Consider the following 19,903-nt stretch of genomic DNA (forward strand, 5'->3'; position numbering starts at 1 on the left):
AGTCCTTACCCCAAATGGGACCATCCAGCAGAAGACAGACAGCCAAACCACAGCTTATCTATAATGTGTCCCTTAGGGCACATACCCACAGGGAGTGTTTTTTTCCTACTGTACCTGTTGCCGAGAATGTGTTTCCAGCACGACAGCATCGCGCTGATTCTCGGCGACAGGGTGCCGACATCTCGCACTCGCTGGAATAGACAAAGCATATTCCAGCAAGCGCGTCATAGAAGCGACGGGAGATCCGACTTGAATTCCCCACCAATTCTAGCTGCGGCGTTTGGTATGCATCCTGAGAAGGAACTCCACGCCAAATTTTAAATAAAAAAACGGCATGGGTTCCCCCCCAGGAGCATACCAGGCCCTTAGGCCTGGTATGGGTTGTAAGGAGACCCCCCCTATGCCGAAAAACCGACGTGGGGGGTCCCCCCACAATCCATACCAGACCCGTATCCAAAGCACGCTGCCCGGCCAATCAGGAATGGGGGTGGGGACAAGCGAGCGCCCCCCCCTCCTGAGCCGTACCAGGCTGCATGCCCTCAACATGGGGGGGTTGGGTGCTCTGGGGCAGGGGGGCGCACTGCGGGCCCCCCCCCCACCCCAGAGCACCCTGTCCCCATGTTGATAAGGACAGGGCCTCTTCCGACAACCCTGGCCGTTGGTTGTCGGGGTCTGCGGGCGGGGAGCTTATCGGAATCTGGGAGCCCCCTTAAATAAGGGGGCCCCCAGATACTGGCCCCCCCACCCTAAGTGAATAAATATGGGTTACATCGTACCCCTACCCATTCACCTGGAGGCAAAGTGTAAAAGTAAATAAACACACGACACAGGATTTTTAAAATAATTTATTAGTCTGCTCCGGGGGCCCCCCCTGTCTTCTTTAGCTCTTTTAGCAGGGGGGCTTCTTCTTCACCGCCGTCTGGTTCTCTTCCGCTCTCTGGGGGGGGCTTCTTCTTCGCCGCCGTCTGGTTCTCTTCCGCTCTCCGGGGGGGTCTTCTCCGCTCTCGGGGGTCTTCTCCGCTCTCCGGAGGGTCTTCTCCGCTCTCCGGGGGTCTTCTTCTACCATCTCCGCTCCCCAGTTCTTCTCCCGCTCGCTGTCCGGTGCCTTCTCCTTCAGGGCTGGCCGCCACTATCTTCATGTGTTAGCTCAATTATAATAAAGAGGACCACCTGCCGTTTCAGAAAATACCAGGGTTATGGCAGCTATCTGCTGTCATAACTCCGGTATTCTATGTCAAAGTACCGACGTACAATGACGCGGTTTGCGGTAAGTAGTTAAATAATACATACTGTAATTTTATTTCCTGGTGCCAATCAATGGCAGCATACTATCACACGTAGGCTGCTATGTTGGCATGAGGAAAGAAGAAGTTGGACCGCACAGGATTTGGAAAACAGGGCGACCCATTCCACATACGAGAAGCAGAGACGCATCAGAACTACTTATCTTTATATTTTAATATTCTCAATAGAAAGTTTAATTATTGAAGCCTCTATTGATCTCTCATGTCATGACAGTGCCCCTTTAAATATTGCTAAAATCATTTCAGGGTTTATGATTTCTGTATTTTTCAAAGGTTTGATCTTCATATACAGTATTTCATAACGTTTTCTTTTCTGTTTGAATTTATTTAGTGGTGTGCCACCCCGTGTGCCTCAATGGTGGCACTTGTCTGAAGTCCAATGTGTGTCTCTGCCCCAATGGCTTCTATGGAGCTCAGTGCCAGAATGGTGAGTCTCCTGCTGTCTACAGTCTATATCAACTAAGCAGGGCTGATCCTAGGGTCACAGGCGCCTGGGTGCAGAAATATTTCTGGCGCCCCCACATGGGTGTGGTCATTTTACTAACTCCTCCCCTTTACAAATGTTTCTATGGCAATGACTCAACCACAGAGATAATCCCCCACAAAGTCATTACCCTGGGATCCTTACATGATCTCTTAACAATAAACAAAATACAGGAAGAGAAGCAGAGTACTGTATTGGGACCTGGAGGGGGGGCCTCTCTGATGGACACAGAGAGGGCTTCTGTTAGAGAGTCTGTTAGAAAGACCCCCAGACATACTACAGACATGTTACAGGAGATGGTCAGAGACTGCAGCCATAATACAGGAAATGGTCAGAGACTGCAGACATAGTACAGGAGACAGTCAGAGACTGCAGACATGGTACAGGAGATGATCAGAGACTGCAGACATGATACAGGAGACGGTCAGAGACTGCAGACATAGTACAGGAGACAGTCAGAGACTGCACACATGGTACAGGAGATGATCAGAGACTGCAGACATTATATAGGAGATGGTCAGAGACTGCAGACATAGTACAGGAGATGATTAGAGACTGCAGACATAGTACAGGAGATGGTCAGAGACTGCAGACATGATATAGGAGATGGTCAGAGACTGCATACAATAGTACAGAAGATGATACCATTAGACCCCTTTCACACTGGAGGTTTTTTTCAGGCACTTCAGCATTAAAAATAGCGCCTGATAAAAGCCTCATCTGTAATCCCAGTGTGAGAGCCCGGGTGCTTTCACACTGGAGCGGTGCGCTTGCGGGACGTCCAAAAATGTCCTGCAAGTAGCTTCTTTGAGGCACTTTTTTGTGTGTATACACATCGGCGCCCCCACCTCTGCAGGCGCCTGGGTGCAAAGCACTCTGCCTAGGATCGGCCCTGCAACTAAGAATACGAAACACAAGTCTTATACAGATGACTTTATAATACATGTACTGTATGTACTGTGTTATAATCTTTGAATCTTAGGCCCCATACACACGGGAGGATTTATCCGCGGATACGGTCCAGCGGACCGTTTCCGCGGATAAATCCTCTCGAGGATTTCAGCAGATTTTAATGCGATGGAGTGTACTCACCATCGCATTGAAATCCGCGCCGAAATCCTCTGGCGATGACGTGTCGCGCCGTCGCCGCGATTATGACGCGGCGACGTGCGCGACGCTGTCATATAAGGAATTCCACGCATGCGTTGAATCATTGCGACGCATGCGGGGGATCCCTTCGGACGGATGGATTCGGTGAGTCTGTACAGACCAGCGGATCCATCCGTTGGGATGGACTCCAGCAGATGGATATGTTGTGCATGTCAGCAAATATCCGATCTGCTGGAATCCATCCCAGGGGAGAAATATCCGCGGAAAAAGATCCGCTGGCGTGTACACACCATAGGATCTATCCGCTGAAACCCATTTGCTGGGAATTATCTGCGGATGGATTCTATGGTGTGTATGGGGCCTTATAGGGATATTGTATTATAAAACTTGTGCATTATGTGCAAATTCTAACAATTAACCTTTTTTATTTGCTCCCCTTTGCTCTGTTTATTAGACCATTTCATTGTTTTGCTATATCTATTCAAACAGTGCACAAAAATATTGAATATGAAAACTGTATAACGTAATGTACGGTCAGCTTTAATAGTTATTTGTTTTAAATGATATATTCATTTTCTGTTATCAGTCTCACACTGACATGATTTGATAATGATGGGTGATGTATACCCCCATTCCTGTGTTGTATGATTTCAGCGGTGTGCAGCCCCCCCTGTAAGAATGGCGGTCAGTGTATGAGGAATAATATGTGCAGCTGTCCAGACGGATACATCGGTAAAAGATGTCAGACAAGTAGGTGAATGTGAATGTCTCTGCACTGAGCTCTGCTTCTCCTCTGTCTCTGTTCTGTCCCCAGTTTCTGATTTATACAGAGGAAAAAAATGTGTATGAGGTGAGAGGGAGAGGAGAGAAAAGAGAGATAATAAAAGAAGAATAATAGAGAGAGAGAAGGACAGAAGTAATGGACAGAGAAAAAAAATTGAGGTGAAATGAAAGAAAGAACAAAAAAGAAGAGAAAGGAGAAGGAAAGAAACAATGGTAGGAGAGGAAGAATACAATACAAAAAATTCTCCTGCGCTCTGGTGTTTTTGTTATGGGGTAATGCAGTCCAATCGTAAGATAAAATGACAGGTCTTGCAGCTCTCCTCTGAACCATGGGCGTTCACAGACTGAGAGAAAAGAAAAAACAAAAGAGGAAGGGCGCACCGACCTAGTGCATTATCATAAGAGATTTTTATTTTAGTAAAAACAGGTGATTTATACTCACAAACGAGAGTTTGAATACAGCTTTGTCAATTAATCAGACCAGTCTTCTTGGTCCCAGCCAGCAAGACTTGATGATACCAAGGATTCAATGGTACCCTTTAGCGGCGGACCGGCTAACGTTTCTGGGGCACACCTTTCCTCAGAGCCTGAGAGGTCTGTTATCGGGGAGAAGGAAGAGAAGGAAAGAAAAAACTAAAGAGAAGAGAAAGGAGAAGGAAAGAAAGAATGAAAGAGAAAAAGGAGAAGGAAAGAAAGAACAGAAAAGAAGGAGAAAGAAAAAAGAACAACAAAGAAAGGAGAAGGAAAGAGAATGAAGAAAAGGAAAAGAAGGAAAGAAAGAATGAAAGAGCTGAAAGGAGAAGGGAAGAAAGTAAAAGAAGAGAAGAGAAAGAAGAAGGAAAGAAAGAAAGAAAGAAAAAAAGGAGACGAGAAAGGAGAAGGAAAGACAGGGATAAAAGAGAAAGGAGAAGGAAAGAAAGAATGAAAGAGGTGAAAAGGAGAAGGGAAGAAAGGAAAAGAAGAGAAGAAAAAGGAGAAGGAAAGATAGAAAGAATGAAAGAGGTGAAAGGAGAAGGGAAGAAAGTAAAAGAAGAGAAGAGAAACGAGAAGAAAAGCAAGAAAAAAAGGAGACGATAAAGGAGAAGGAAAGAAAGGGATAAAAGAGAAAGGAGAAGGAAAGAAAGAATGAAAGAGGTGAAAAGGAGAAGGGAAGAAAGGAAAAGAAGAGAAGAGAAGAGAAACGAGAAGGAAAGCAAGAAAAAAAGGAGACAATAAAGGAGAAGGAAAGAAAGGGATAAAAGAGAAAGGAGAAGGAAAGAAAGAATGAAAGAGGTGAAAAGGAGAAGGGAAGAAAGGAAAAGAAGAGAAGAAAAAGGAGAAGGAAAGAAAGAAAAAAAGGAGACGAGAAAGGAGAAGGAAAGAAAGGGATAAAAGAGAAGAGAAAGGAGAAGAAAATAAAACCAATGAGAAGAGAAAGGAGAACGAAAGAGAGAGAAGGAAAGAAAGTGAGAACGAAAGTGAGAGAAAAAGGGAGAACGAAAGAGAGGGAAAGAAGGAAAGAAAGCGAAAGAGAGAAGGAAAGAAAGAGAAAGAAAGCAGACAGTGCGTGAGTGAGACAGCAAGAAAGAAAATAAAGGAGAGAGAAGGGAGAGTAGGTTAAAAAGAAGGGTGAGAAAGGGAGAGAAAAGAGAAAAAAAAAAACTGAGAGATAAAGATATAAGGAAGAAGAGGGAGATAATGAAATGAAGAGAGTGAGGCCCCGTACACACGACAGAGGAACTCGACGTGCTTGGCACGTCGAGTTCCTCGTCGAGTTTTGGGATGAAGCCGCCGAGGAGCTCGGCGGGCCGGCTTCTCCCATAGAAGAACGAGGACAACGAGAAAATAGAGAACATGTTCTCTATTTTCTCGTCGAGTTCCTCGGCGGCTCCATCGAGCCAAAACTGTACAGACGACAGAGATTCTCGGCAGAATCCGGGTTTTGACCGAGTTTCTCGGTGAATTCTGCCGAGAATCTCTGTCGTGTGTACGAGGCCTTACTGACCAACAAAGATCATTCCAAACTAAGTGGCCTGCAACAACTCATCAGCACCTTGTCCATTCAAAGCTCCCAACAATGTGGACTGACAGAATCTCAAATAAAGTGCATAATAAATAACTGTAATGAAAAAGTGTCAAAGGTACACTTATAAAATAAACTCTCACAAACTACTTACCAGTCACTACAAAAATGCTACAGACTGGCCCCATACCTGGAGATGCTACAAGACCCCAAAGACAGACCCTGTGCCTGTACACACTGAGGCCCAGGTTCTCAAAGGAGATACGACGGCGTATCTCCAGATACGCCGTCGTATCTCTGAGTCTGAGCGGTCGTATCTATGCGCCTGATTCTTAGAATCAGTTACGCATAGATTTCTATTAGATCCGACCGGCGTAAGTTTCTTACGGATCTTAACTGCATATTTACGCTGGCCGCTAGGGGCGTGTACACTGATTTACGCCTAGAAATATGTAAATCAGCTAGATACGCGAATTCACGAACGTACACCCGGCCGACACAGTACAGATACGCCGTTTACGTTAGGCTTTTCCCGGCGTAAAGTTACCCCTGCTATATGAGGCATACATGCGGCGTACCAATGTTAAGTATGGACGTCGTTCCCACGTAGAATTTTGAATATTTTACGTCGTTTGCGTAAGTCGTCCGTGAATGGGGCTGGACGTCATTAACATTCACGTCGAAACCAATACGTCCTTGCGGCGTACTTTGGAGCAATGCACACTGGGATATTCCACGGACGGCGCATGCGCCGTTCGTGAAAAACGTCAATCACGTCGGGTCACACGTTATTTACATAAAACATGCCCCCCTGTTCCAAATTTGAATTAGGCGGGCTTACGCCGGCCTATTTACGCTACGCTGCCGCAACTTACGGAGCAAGTGCTTTGAGAATACAGCACTTGACCATCTAAGTTGCGGAGGCGTAACGTAAATAGGATACGTTACGCCCGCACAAAAATACGCCGATCTACGAGAATCTGGCCCTGAGTATATACAGCCTGGAAATCATCTCAGGACGGTACAGACAGACCTTCAAACCCAAGAAGAGTAGACTATGCCAGAGATGGGACCAATGGGTCCTGAAGGATGAGGCCCATTTCCTGCTATGATGCCCCAACTACTCATCAGTGAGGGACACTAACCAGAGGCTCTCCGATCTCATCCCAGACTTAACTTCTATAGAATAGAAAGAGAAACTCCACGTTCTACTGGGAGAAGAGGAGCCAATGGTTAAAATAGCTGCACAATATGTCAGATGGAGAGGAACATGAGAAACCTTGGGCTTCTAAATCCCCTCCATGGACTTGGCTCCTATTCCCTATTTATCCCTTACCCTGGTAACATTCCTGGACTCAATGGGCGTCCGTAGGGGCAAAGGGGGGGGGGGGCAAGTGCCCCCTCCTGGAATCAGGGATCAGCAAGGTGTGCGCCATAGGTGTGTGCACATGTTGTGCCCAGGCACGTACATCCTAATCACCCAGACGGTCAGCGGGTGCTGGAATGCTCTCCATGTACCAGCACCCAGCACAGGAAAGAAGATTGCACTGTGGGCTGGAGCCGGCAGGGCTTTTTATCGTCCGATTTTAAGACAGCGCTGGTCTCTAGCATCAGGAGTCAGCAAACACAAAACCCTTCCTGCTCTGCATATACCACAGAGGAGGAGCACGTTATCCACAGCCCCTTAAAGCGGTGGTTCACCCTAATAAAACATATTTTTTTTCTATTATTAAATTAGGCATAGTAGCGCAAGCTACAGTATGCCTGTATTTATTTTTTTAGCCCCGTACTCACTGTGCAATCCTATACAAAAGATTCTGACTCCCCGCGGGGAATGGGCGTTCCTATCCAGAGGGAAGGTGATTGACGGCCAGCTATGGCGCGTCACGCTTCTCCGGAAATAGCCGAAATAGGACTTGGCGCTTCACGGCGCCTGCGCATAGTCTATGCGCAGGCGCCGTGAAGAGCTGAGACCTACTCCAGCTATCTTCGGGGAGCGTGACGTGCCATAGCCCTCTGGATAGGAACGCCCATTCCCCGCGGGGAGTCGGAATCGTCTCGCTAGGATTGCACAGTGAGTACCGGGCTAAAAAAATAAATACAGGCATGCCTAATTTAATGATGGAAAGTTGTCAATAAGGGTGAGCCACCGCTTTAAGCCTGCAGCGTGCATCAACGGGAGCCTATGTCAGGAGCCTGACCTGCCACTGTGAGTTATAGACGATTCTCTTCTGTGGGGGGATTGGGTATGCATACTGGCATAGCACACGCCTGGAATTTACACCCTGTACATCACATGTCTGACGAAGGGGTCCTGCGTGGCTCCGAAACGTTGCACTCTCCTTGTGCTGTGATCATGCAATAAATCATCCATTTGGACGCTATTTACATCGTTCCATGGTGTGCTGGCAAATATTCTCATTGCACCCTGTACATAGCACACGCCTGGATTCTGCACCCTGTACATAGAACACGCCTAGATTCTGCACCCTGTACATAGAACACGCCTAGATTCTGCACCCTGTACATAGCACACGCCTGGATTCTGCACCCTGTACATAGCACACGCCTGGATTCTGCACCCTGTACATAGCACACACCTGGATTCTGCACCCTGTACATAGCACACACCTGGATTCTGCACCCTGTACATAGCACATGCCTAGATTCTGCACCCTGTACATAGCACACACCTGGATTCTGCACCCTGTACATAGCACACGCCTGGATTCTGCACCCTGTACATAGCACACACCTGGATTCTGCACCCTGTACATAGCACTTGCCTGGATTCTGCACCCTGTACATAGCACTTGCCTGGATTCTGCACCCTGTACATAGCACACGCCTGGATTCTGAACCCTGTACATGGCACCTGCCTGGATTCTGCATCCTGTACATAGCACACACCTGGATTCTGCACCCTGTACATAGCACACGCCTGAATTATTGTCTGCCGTTTCTCCATTAAAAATAAATACTTGCGAGTGGCGGCTAAGCCCCTCCCCTTCTTGACATTGTCAAAAGGGGGTGGGGCATGGGTAACCTTAAAATGATGCCCCTCTAAAAAAAAGTTCTGCGGATGCCCATGGACTCAGCTCATATCCCAGTTTATATAATCCCTTACCCTAGTAACATTCCTGGACTCACTTCTTATTCCCATTATATTATACCTTTTTCCCCAACATTGTCCAAGGAGCTAAGGAGTAAAAGGGAGATGGAGTGAAAGACTAGGACAAGAAACAAATAAGGGCGAGAGGAGGGAGTGGTATATATACTGTATATGTCATAGTGAACAGAACTCGAAACAAAACCTAAAGGTTGTCGTGTGACAACACAACTGGAGGATATCCTTTGTATTTACCTCCAGTGTATAGAAATCCAGAAGACAAGTAGTTGCAGCACACGTCTGTTCTTTATTCTGTCCATATAGGATATAAAGTATACTCTCTGGATTGTCTTTTTTAGGTGTTTGTGACCCAACATGTATGAACGGAGGAAAGTGTGTCGGTCCCCATATTTGCTCCTGTCCATCAGGCTGGAAAGGAAAGCGATGCAATACACGTAAGGGGGGATTTCTCAATGAATACAGGATCTATATTTACTATATGTGTGTGTAAACGTATACTACCCTGGCTGCATGCGGCACTATGTTGTTGTTTTTTTAATCTGCCCTCTGGACCCCTGCAGACATGAATCTGTGTTTCTCTATTGCCATGTTATGGCAGTGATTTTCAGCAGTCTCATGTAATAGGTGTCCAGTCTATGGCTGTCTCCTGAAGCATGTGTCCCCCAGTCTCCAACAACTCCTATAGCATGTTCACAGTTTTTGACAGTCTCCTACAGCATGTCTTCAGTCTCTAACTATCTCTTGTATCATGTCCACAGTCTCTAACCATCTCTTGTATCATGTCCACAGTCTCTAACCATCTCTTATATCATGTCCACAGTCTCTAACCATTTTCTGTATTATGTCTGCAGTCTCTATCTCCTCTACAATGTCCTCTGTCCCTGATCATCTCTTGTATCAATCCACAGTCTCTGACATCACCTGTACAATGTCCTCTCTCTCTGACCATCCGTTGTATCATGTCTGCAGTCTCTGACCATCTCTTGTATCATGTCCACAGTCTCAAAACATCTCCTGTAGTATGTCTTCAGTCTCTAACCATCTCCTGTACAATGTCCTCTGTCTCTGACCATCTCTTGTATCAGTCCACAGTCTCTGACATCACCTGTACAATGTCCTCTCTCTCTCTCTCTCTGACCATCTGTTGTATCATGTCTGCAGTCTCTGACCATCTCTTGTATCATGTTCACAGTCTCAAAACATCTCCTGTAGTATGTCTGCAGTCTCTAACCATCTCCTGTACAATGTCCTCTGTCTCTGACCATCGCTTGTATAATGTCTGCAGTCTCTGACCATCTCTTGGATCATGTCTGCAGCTTCTGACCATCTCTTGTATCACGTCCACAGTCTCTAACCATCTCCTGTACAATGTCCTCTGTCTCTGACCATCGCTTGTATAATGTCTGCAGTCTCTGACCATCTCTTGGATCATGTCTGCAGCTTCTGACCATCTCTTGTATCACGTCCACAGTCTCTCACCATCTCTGTCATGTCTGCAGTCTCTGAGTAACTCTTGTATCACGTCTGCAGCCTCTGACCATCTCTTGTATCATGTCTGCAGCCTCTGACCATCACTTGTGTCATGTCCACAGTCTCTGACCATCGCTTGTATCATGTCCGCAATCTCTATCTCTTGTATCGTGTCTGCAGTCTCTGACCATCCCTTGGATCTTGTCTGCAGTCTCTGGTCATCTCTTGGATCTTGTCTGTAGTCTCTAACTATCTCTTGTTCATGTCCACAGTCTCTAACCATCACATGTACAATGTCTGCAGTCTCTGACCATCTCTTGTATCAAGTCTACTTTCTCTAACCATCTCCTGTAGCATATCCACTGTATCTGACCATCTCTTTTATCCTGTCCACAGTCTCTGACCATCTCCTGTACAATGTCTGCAGTCTCTGACCATTTCTTGTATCATGCCCGCAGTCTCTTGTATCATTCCATCAGTCTTCGTCTGTATCCTGTTGTTGTCTGCTGTCTCCGACAATGATTATTCACAGAAATGTATGTGCGGCTCTTTAGTTATGTTGAGGGCCACACATCAGGCCCCCCGCATCAAGAAAGTTGGCCACCACTGGTATACTATATGTGATTTCTGCCTTTCCACAATAAAAGAAGAAAAATGGGACTCTTGAAAACCTCATAAGCTCTGTGTTACTTTAACTAATTACAAAAACATAAAGTTATCCTCTATTTGAATAGAAAACACAGGGACAGTGAACCTGATACATTCTTACGTTCAATATAACAACGTTTTATAGCACTTACTGTGTTTTTCTTCCCGCTGTATATTTACCTTGATTAATTGAAATGTTGGTCTCTGATTTCCACAGCAATATGTCACCAGAAATGTAAGAATGGCGGTGAGTGTATCGGCCCCAACACATGCCAGTGCCCCCCGGAATGGGAAGGGGCTCAGTGCCAGAGCCGTAAGTAATGCTTTGTATCTCACGGTGGTGTGCCATGTCTTTGTTTATATACATTTATATCACAAGACAGGAAAATGTCTCCTTGTTCATCGGGTTTTCTGTGTTATTTCAGCCGTGTGTAATTACAAGTGTTTATATGGCGGTCGATGTATCTCACCCAACGTATGTTCCTGTCGCCCTGGATACACTGGAGTCATGTGTAGTCAGAGAATACAGGTAATGGCTGGGTGCTTTTTTTTTATGTATGCTCCGTATATCTAGTAATAGTTAGTCACAATCACCTGGGCCCGGATTCACAAAGACTTACGATGGCGTATCAGTACATACGCCGTCGTAAGTCCGAATGCGGCGCCGTTGTATCTATAAGCGTAGTCTCAAATACGCTTATCTGTTGCTAAGATGCGACCGGCGTAAGTCTCCTACGCCGTCGTATCTTAGCTGCATATTTACGCTGGCCGCTAGGGGCGTGTACGTTGATTTACGCAAATACCGTAGATACGCCGATTCACGAACATACGTACGCCCATCGCAATTAGTTACGCCGTTTACGCAAGACATACGACGGCGTAAAGATAAAGCTGCTCTCTAGGTGGCGCAGCCCATGCAAGGTATGGACGTCGGAACAAGCGTATCTTTTTACGTCGTTTACGTAAGTCGTACGTGAATGGGGCTGTGTGTAGGTTACGTTCACGTCACATGCATTGAGCCGGCGTATCTTAGGGCGTAAATTCGACGTGATGCGCGCATTCGCTGTTCGTTCGGCCATGCATCTACATGGGGTCACGCTTAATTTAAATACAACACGCCCATGACCTGCCTACTTTGAAATACGCGCGCTTACGCCAGCCCATTCACGCTACGCCGCCGCAACTTAGGATGCAAGTGCTTTGTGAATACTGCACTTGCCTCTCTAAGTTGCGGCGGCGTAGCGTAAATAAGATACGCTACGCCCACACAAAGTTACGCCGCCCTACGTGAATCTGGGCCCAGGACTTTTCGTAGCCTTTCCCATAATTCAGGCCTTTGAGGTCTGGTATGGATTTTGAGGGGAAGCCCTATGCAAAAATCAAGAACAAAAAGTGTAGGGTCCCCTTTAAAAAATCAACACCAGACCCTTATCTGAGCCTGCAGGCTAGAAAAGAGGGGATGAGCGTGTACCCTCTTAAAATATATCAGGCCACATACATGCCTTTTACATGGGGGGGGGGGCCATGTTGATGAGAGCGGGGGGCATCTTCCCCACAACCCTAGCCTGGTGATTGTGGGGGCCTGCGGATGAGAAGAGTTATCATCATTTTGAAAGCCCCCTTTAACAGTAAGGAGCACCCAACCCCCCCATGTGAATGAGTAAGGGCTCTTTCACACGGAGCGGACCGTTTCTGGGTCCGCTCCGTGTGTCTCCGTCGGCTCAGCGGGGATCCCCGCTGAGCTGTCGGCGGATAGGGCGGTTCCCGCACCCAGTGCAGGGACCGCCCTGTCTCAGCTCCGCTCTGCCCTATGGGCAGTGGCGTCTCCAGCTTTCATATTTAGGGGGGGCACATGGGGGGACAGGGAAAAAAGTAGGGAGGCCAACTATAAAATGCAATTTTATATATATACAGTATATATATATATAAAATCTCCTGGGGCCCTTTACTACGATCCCACAACGGGCCCTTTTACATGTTCTGTCGTGAGCTCCCTTCCTACTATACTGGGGCCCCCCAGGGTGGCAGAAAACAAGAGATATATGTCACCAGCACACCAATAAAATATAAGGGTCCAAAGCAGTGGGAGAACTTTCAGGGTTGCAAAGGTTGTCTTGCCACCGGGCCCTGGTGTTCTGCCACAGTGGGGATCCCCAGCTGTCCTGTCCCTGCTATTTACAGAGCTGGTCTGGCGTCTGTCTCCTTGGCAGCGGCGGCAGTCTATTAGGTCCTAGTGCTGGTGACATTATGGGTGCATGCAGGGGAAGGCTGGCACTATTGGTTATAGAGAACTGAGCCCCCAGCTGGTCACCTAGCAGCAGTAATGCTGTATAACCTTCTCTGTTGACATGCTGATCAGCATGTGATCCAGGTGATGCTCCCAGTCAGATCTAATAAACACAATATTTATTAGCATCAAGAGTACAACCACATATATATATATAATCAAACGTATGTTCCGCAGCCGTGTGGGCTCTATGCCTGTAAAGTGTGGGCTTTGATCAATAAAATCTCTGATATTTAACACTAGGATTTGACTAAGAGCATCACCTGGATTGCATCACGATCAGCATGTCAGAGAAGGGTCCACTGCTGCTAAGCAACCTGCAGGGAGCTCAACTGTCTACAACCAATAGAGATGGGCTTGGGTGTGTTTGAAATCCCACATGCCCGATCCCGCCAGGAAGCCGACACTCCACATCGCTAATCACAGGCAGTGAGACCTTTCCTGATCTGTGCAGCTGCGGACCGAGAAATGTCTCACTGCCTGTGATTAGCGCTGTGCAGTGTGGGCTTCCTGGCAGGCTCTGGCATGTGGAATTTTGAACATGCCCAGCCCATCTCTAACAACAAATTGTGCTGGCCCTCCTGTACATCAGCCCCATAAAGTAACCAGCTCTGGGTTCCAATGTCCTGCCGCCGCTGCCATGGAGACAGAGACCAGTGCTGTGAATAGCCGGGACAGGACAGTAACTCTGGTTGTTCCAGCACTGGTCCACACTGGGACGATTCCCCCATCCACCTATAATGTGTAGATGGGGTAATTGGATCATTTCTTTTTTTTTTTATTCAACCTAATAGTTGAATGAAAAATAGTGATCAATGTATGGGCTGCCTAAGAGCTAAGACCAGCCATAGACATTTTAAATCTCAGCTGGTTCAGCAGGAACTGGCTGAGATTTGAACCATTAATGAGCAGATTCTCTTATGATTATCACCAGTGGTTGCTGTATAGAATACAATTGCTGGGCAGGAGGGATATTCCCGTCAGCACTGTTTGTGTTGATGGGGGAATCATGCAAGTTTCTTTCCTGCAATCTGTGGATGTAGGAAAAAAAATTGCATTGTATATTACCTGCCTAACTGAAAGTGAAAGTGTAACAGAATGGCCCGTGACACCCAGAGACTTTTGAAGGATGGGGTTTACTCCTGTGCCAGCGTCACTATGCCCTTTTGGGCATAGGGTGACTGAGAAATGATAATTATAAATTACATGAGATGGGACATTACTGATAATTCATGTATTGCAGGATATCTTGAAATATTACAAGTTGTTAAAGTCTGACTCCGACAGGTCAATAGAGTGTTTTCATTCAATGGGGGGGACACATGCTTTTGAGGTGTTAATTGAGTCTGCTCCTAGACACTCCTTTGTGTGATGCTAATACTGTTTTGTGTCCATTGTGCTAATTAGGTCTTCTCCTAAGACCTGTTCATTGTATATGACACTGTTAAGATGTGGAATGTGAATGTGTCAAGCTGTAGTAATTAACCCCTCTAAATGCGGAGCCAGACCGTCTGGGTAATAAGTAGTAATTAACTCATCGGAATGTTATTATGTAAAATAATGTGTATGAAGCCCCCCATTGTGTGATGTGTGGGTGGAGTGTGTCTTTGTCCCTGTGATTAACTGTAACATGCTTGTACTGTATATAACAAAGCTAAGTTACCATTAAAGGATTCATTCATTCATTTTGGAGCCAGTACCAGAGCTTGTTTTGTCTCGTTTATTCTGGGAAATGAAATGGGTCGTGTCTGATGTCTGTCGGACTGTCGGATAACCTGTCATGGGGCGATGGATTGGAATATCGTAAACGGTGGTGACCTTTACAGAAAGTAAATTGTGAATGTCTTGAAAGAACAGGAGAGGGGGAGGGAGACAGATGGGGGAGAGAAGGGATGGAGATAATGCAGTTCAGTGATTACAGTGTACTGCAGTCTGCAGTGCACACACATACCCACGGTCCAGGCTAGAATCTCAGGCATCATTCACACACATGCTGCTGATTTTCATATTTCCTGAACACACATCCCCTCTCTTCAGATACAGCACACTGAGATAGTGTGGGCGGGACTGAAAGGAGAAGGAGGAGGAGCTTTATTCCTCCCTGCTCATATGTGAGGAGAGTGGGGGGGGTGGCTAGACTCGCTGGGCTGTAAAAGAGTGTCATAGACTGACACTTGGCTCAGCTTGCAGTCACCACTCTCGGAATTTACAGGCTGGTTCTCCTGTCCTAAGGACGGGAGAAATCAGTCTGTTTTTTCAGTAACTGAGATGAAGGCTTGGGCCCCCCTCCCCCACAGTGCTCATGGAGTCCTTTCTGCAACTCGCTCTTCTCCGTGCCAATGAGGATGCAGGGGAAGGAGCAGATCGGGCGGCTGTGGTTGTGTGAACGCTCGCATTATGCAGTGTCAGCGAGCAGAGGGAGGGGGGAGGAATGCCCCGCAGAGCTGACTGGGGACGCTCTCCCTCTCAGGAGAGACTGTTACTCCAGCGGCGGCCCGAAAAAAAAAAAAAAAAAAAAAAAGCAAAAAAAAATTTTTTTTTTTGGGGGGGCACATGGTGGGGCACAGCATAATGTTGGGGGGGTCAGGGCCCCCTCTGGCCCCCCCCTAGAGACGCCTCTGCCTATGGGGAACCGGATGCAGACGGACCGTCTGTCCGTCTGCATCAGTTCCGTTCCGCCGGACGGAAGAAAAATAGGGTTTTCTTCCGTCCGAAAACCGGATCCCTACGGACGCGGACGTTAGCGGATGCTCCATCCGCTAACGGACGCGTTCCCATAGGGATGTATTACAAGTCCGTTAACGGACTTGTAATAACGGACAGGCGGAGCGGACGTCTGAAAGGGGCCTTAGAGGTACATAGTGCTCATTCACAAAAAAGTGAAAAGTATATAAACGCACAGTTTTCGGAAAGTTCTGTAACAATAAATAAACAACATATCCCACAATGTACATCCAACATCAGCTATGTCATCCAGTGATGAAATTGACATCAGTCACCATGCCCAATGCCAACCATCCCACAAAACGAAAGACCTTTGACTGCCGGTGTTCTGTTGAGAAGTGCCAGGCTATCGAATAGTGCCCGGGTGGAAGTGTGCATGCGCTCAGCTGTTGAGTCGCGTTGCCGAGGCACATTCATGTAGGTGAGGGGCGGATAGATACACAAAGGGGGCGGATATTTAAATGATGGGCAGTGTTGGGGGCGGAATTTTTATTGATGGCCAAACAAAACTGCAAAATAAATCTAACATAGAAAAAGCCGCCCTTCAATTGACTAAACGCGGCCCGCAAGCTTCCAGAAAGAATAGTGGATAAAGATTTCCTTTGCAGCTTTGTTTGGCCATTGATAAAAATTCCGCCCCCAGTACTGCCCATCTTTTAAAAATCCGCCCCCTTCATGTAGGTAGCCGCTCCCAGCTACATCAAAATTGTCCGAAGTGTCCGCCATAATGTCGCGGTCACGAAAAAAATTGCTGATCGCTGCCATTAGTAGTAAAAAAATGTTTTTAATAAAAATGCAATAAAACTATCCCCTATTTTGTAAACACTATACATTTTGCGCAAACCAATCGATAAACGCTTCTTGCGATATTTTTTTTTACCAAAAATAGTTAGAAGAATACGTATCGGCCTAAACTGAGAATTTTTTTTTTTTTTATATATATATATATATATTTTTGGGGGATATGTATTCTAGCAAAAAGGAAAAAATATAGAATTTTTTTTTAAATTGTCGCTCTATTTTTGTTTATAGCGCAAAAACTAAAAACCGCAGAGGTGATCAAATACCATCAAAAGAAATCTCTATTTGTGGGAAAAAAAATTTTGTTTGGGAGCCACGTCACACGACTGCGCAATTGTCAGTTAAATCGATGCAGTGCCGAATCGCAAAAACTGGCCAGGTCCTTTACCTGCATTTTGGTCCGGGTCTTAAGTGGTTAAAGTAGGAGTTCACCCGAAAAAAATGTTTTAACATTAGATTGAGGCTAATTATGCGAAGAAGAATCGGGTGTTTATTTTAAAATCAATGCAGTACTTACCGTTTTAGAGAGAGATCTTCTCCGTGGCTTCCGGGTATGGGCTGCGGGACTGGGCGTTCCTATTTGATTGACAGGCTTCCGACGGTCGCATACATCGCGTCACCAGTTGCCGAAAGAAGCCTGAACGTCGGTGCGGCTCTATACGGCGCCTGCGCACCGACGTTCGGCTACTTTCGGGAACTCGTGACGCACTTTATGCGACCGTCGGAAGGCTGTCAATCAAGTAGGAACGCCCAGTCCCGCAGATCATACCCGGAAGCGGCGGAGAACATCGATCTCTAAAACGGTAAGTACTGCATTGATTTTAAAATAAACACCCGATTCTGCTTCGCATAATTAGCCTCGATCTAATGTTAAAAAAAAAAGTTTTTCGGTGAACCTCCACTTTAACAACCCCTTTAACCACTTGCCGACCTCCTCATGTAGATATACGTCAGCAGAATGGCACGGACAGGCACATCAACGTACCTGTACGTGCTCTGCTTGACGTGGGTGGGGGGTCCGATTGGGACCCCCCCGCTACATGCGGCGGTCGGTAAGCCTCGGGGAGCGATTCGGGACGACGGCGCGGCTATTCGTTTATAGCCGCTCCGTCGCGATCGCTCCCCGGAGCTGAAGAACGGGGAGAGCCGTGTGTAAACACGGCTTCCCCGTGCTTCACTATGGCGGCGCATCGATCGAGTGATCCCTTTTATAGGGGAGACTCGATCGATGATGTCAGTCCTACAGCCACACCCCCCTACAGTAGTAAACACACACCAAGTGAACACTAAATGTTACAGCGCCCCCTGTGTTTAACTCCGAAACTGCAACTGTCATTTTCACAATAAAGAATGCATTTTTTGCTGTGAAAATGACAATGGTCCCAAAAATGTGTCAAAATTGTCCGAAGTGTCCGCCATAATGTCGCAGTCACGAAAAAAATCGCTGATCGCCGCCATTAGTAGTAAAAAAAAAAAAAAATGCAATAAAACTATCCCCTATTTTGTAAACGCTATAAATTTTGCGCAAACCAACCGATAAACGATTATTGGGATTTTTTTTTACCAAAAATAGGTAGAAGAATACATACATATTGTGTATCGGCCTAAACTGAGGGGAATTTTTTTTTTATATATGTTTTTGGGGGATATTTATTATAGCAAAAAGTAAAAAATATTGAATTTTTTTCAAAATTGTCGCTCTATTTTTGTTTATAGCGCAAAAAATAAAAACCGCAGAGGTCATCAAATACCACCAAAAGAAAGCTCTATTTGTGGGGAAAAAAAGGACGCCAATTTTGTTTGGGAGCCACGTCGCACGACCGCGCAATTGTCTGTTAAAGCGACGCAGTCCCGAACTGTAAAAACTCCTTGGGTCTTTAGGCCGCATATTGGTCCGGGGCTTAAGTGGTTAAGTTTCTCCTGATATGTGTTATTCGTTTTTTTGCAAAGTTTGGATAGAGGTCCTGAGTCCCTAATAAAAAAAAAAAAAAAAAAAAGTTTGGATAAAGTTTTCAGTATTAATACTTTTCCCACTTTTATTCTGCAGGGAGCGCGCGGGTGAAGGAAGACTGCTACAGAAAACACTGAGTGAACTAAATATCCAGCAGGACTTGACTCTGTACTCAACACACAATATTTAATATTCCAATGACGAATATTAGCGGCATTCTAAGACCAGAGGACGTGACTCAGAGGACACAGAGGTAGAGCTGGCTTATACCTGGATCATCATACAAGAAGAGAATCACACCTGATCAGCAAGATCCCAGATCTCTTTTTATACTGGATTTTTCCCCCCCCACAAATGTAGCAACTGAACAGCCGTAATCCAACTAGGACCCGCTACTTCCGTAACTGTTATTTATGTATATTCTCAAATATGGAAACTTTATTTGTTATCTTTAGATTTGGGTTTTTGGATGTAATTTAAAAATTTACTATAACAAGATTTTTTTTTTTTTTAACGACTTGCCTACTGTGTACATAAACCCCCTTCCTGCCCAGACTAAATTTTAGCTTCCGGCACTGCGTCACTTTAACTGACAATTGCGCGGTCGTGCGACGTGGCTTCCAAACAAAATTGACGTCCTTTTTTTCCCACAAATAGAGCTTTCTTTTGGTGGTATTTGATCGCCTGTGCGGTTTTTAGTTTTTGCGCTATAAACAAAAAAAGAGTGACAATTTTGAAAAAAAACACAATATTTTTTACTTTTTGCTATAATAAATATCCCATTTTTTTTTTATCTCCGTTTAGGCCGATACGTATTCTTCTACATATTTTTGTTAAAAAAAAAAAATCGCATTAACCGTATAGTGACTGGTTTGTTATATTGCCTACAAAATAGGGGGACATAATTATGATATTTTTTCTATTTATTTTGTACTAGGAATGGCGGCGATCTGCGATTTTTTTTTTCGGGACTGCGACATAGCAGACACATCGGACACTTTTTGACACATTTTTGGGACCATTCACATTTATACAGTGAACAGTGCTATAAATATGCATTGATTACTGTATAAATGTGACTGGCAGGGAAGGGGTTAACCACTAGGGGGCGGGGAAGGGGTTAAATGTGTAGCCTGATCAGTGTTCTAACTGTGTGGGGGAAGGGGGGTGACTGGGGGAGGTGACCGATGCTGTGTCCCTATGTACAAG

General features: G+C 45.9%; 1 protein-coding gene across 1 annotated transcript in view; it reads left to right on the forward strand.

Annotated features, from left to right (window-relative positions):
- Positions 1 to 19,192, forward strand: part of VWDE (von Willebrand factor D and EGF domains) — a 119,791-nt gene extending 100,599 nt beyond the window's left edge. The window contains 6 exon segments of the mRNA XM_040352265.1: positions 1,636 to 1,731; positions 3,553 to 3,648; positions 9,152 to 9,247; positions 11,149 to 11,244; positions 11,357 to 11,460; positions 18,791 to 19,192. Of these exon segments, the coding sequence (XP_040208199.1) occupies positions 1,636 to 1,731; positions 3,553 to 3,648; positions 9,152 to 9,247; positions 11,149 to 11,244; positions 11,357 to 11,460; positions 18,791 to 18,805 (503 nt within the window). The 3' untranslated portion in view covers positions 18,806 to 19,192.
- Positions 19,193 to 19,903: the final 711 nt, after the last annotated feature.

Source organism: Rana temporaria, chromosome 5 (genome assembly GCF_905171775.1).
Source record: "Rana temporaria chromosome 5, aRanTem1.1, whole genome shotgun sequence".
NCBI lineage: Eukaryota > Metazoa > Chordata > Amphibia > Anura > Ranidae > Rana > Rana temporaria.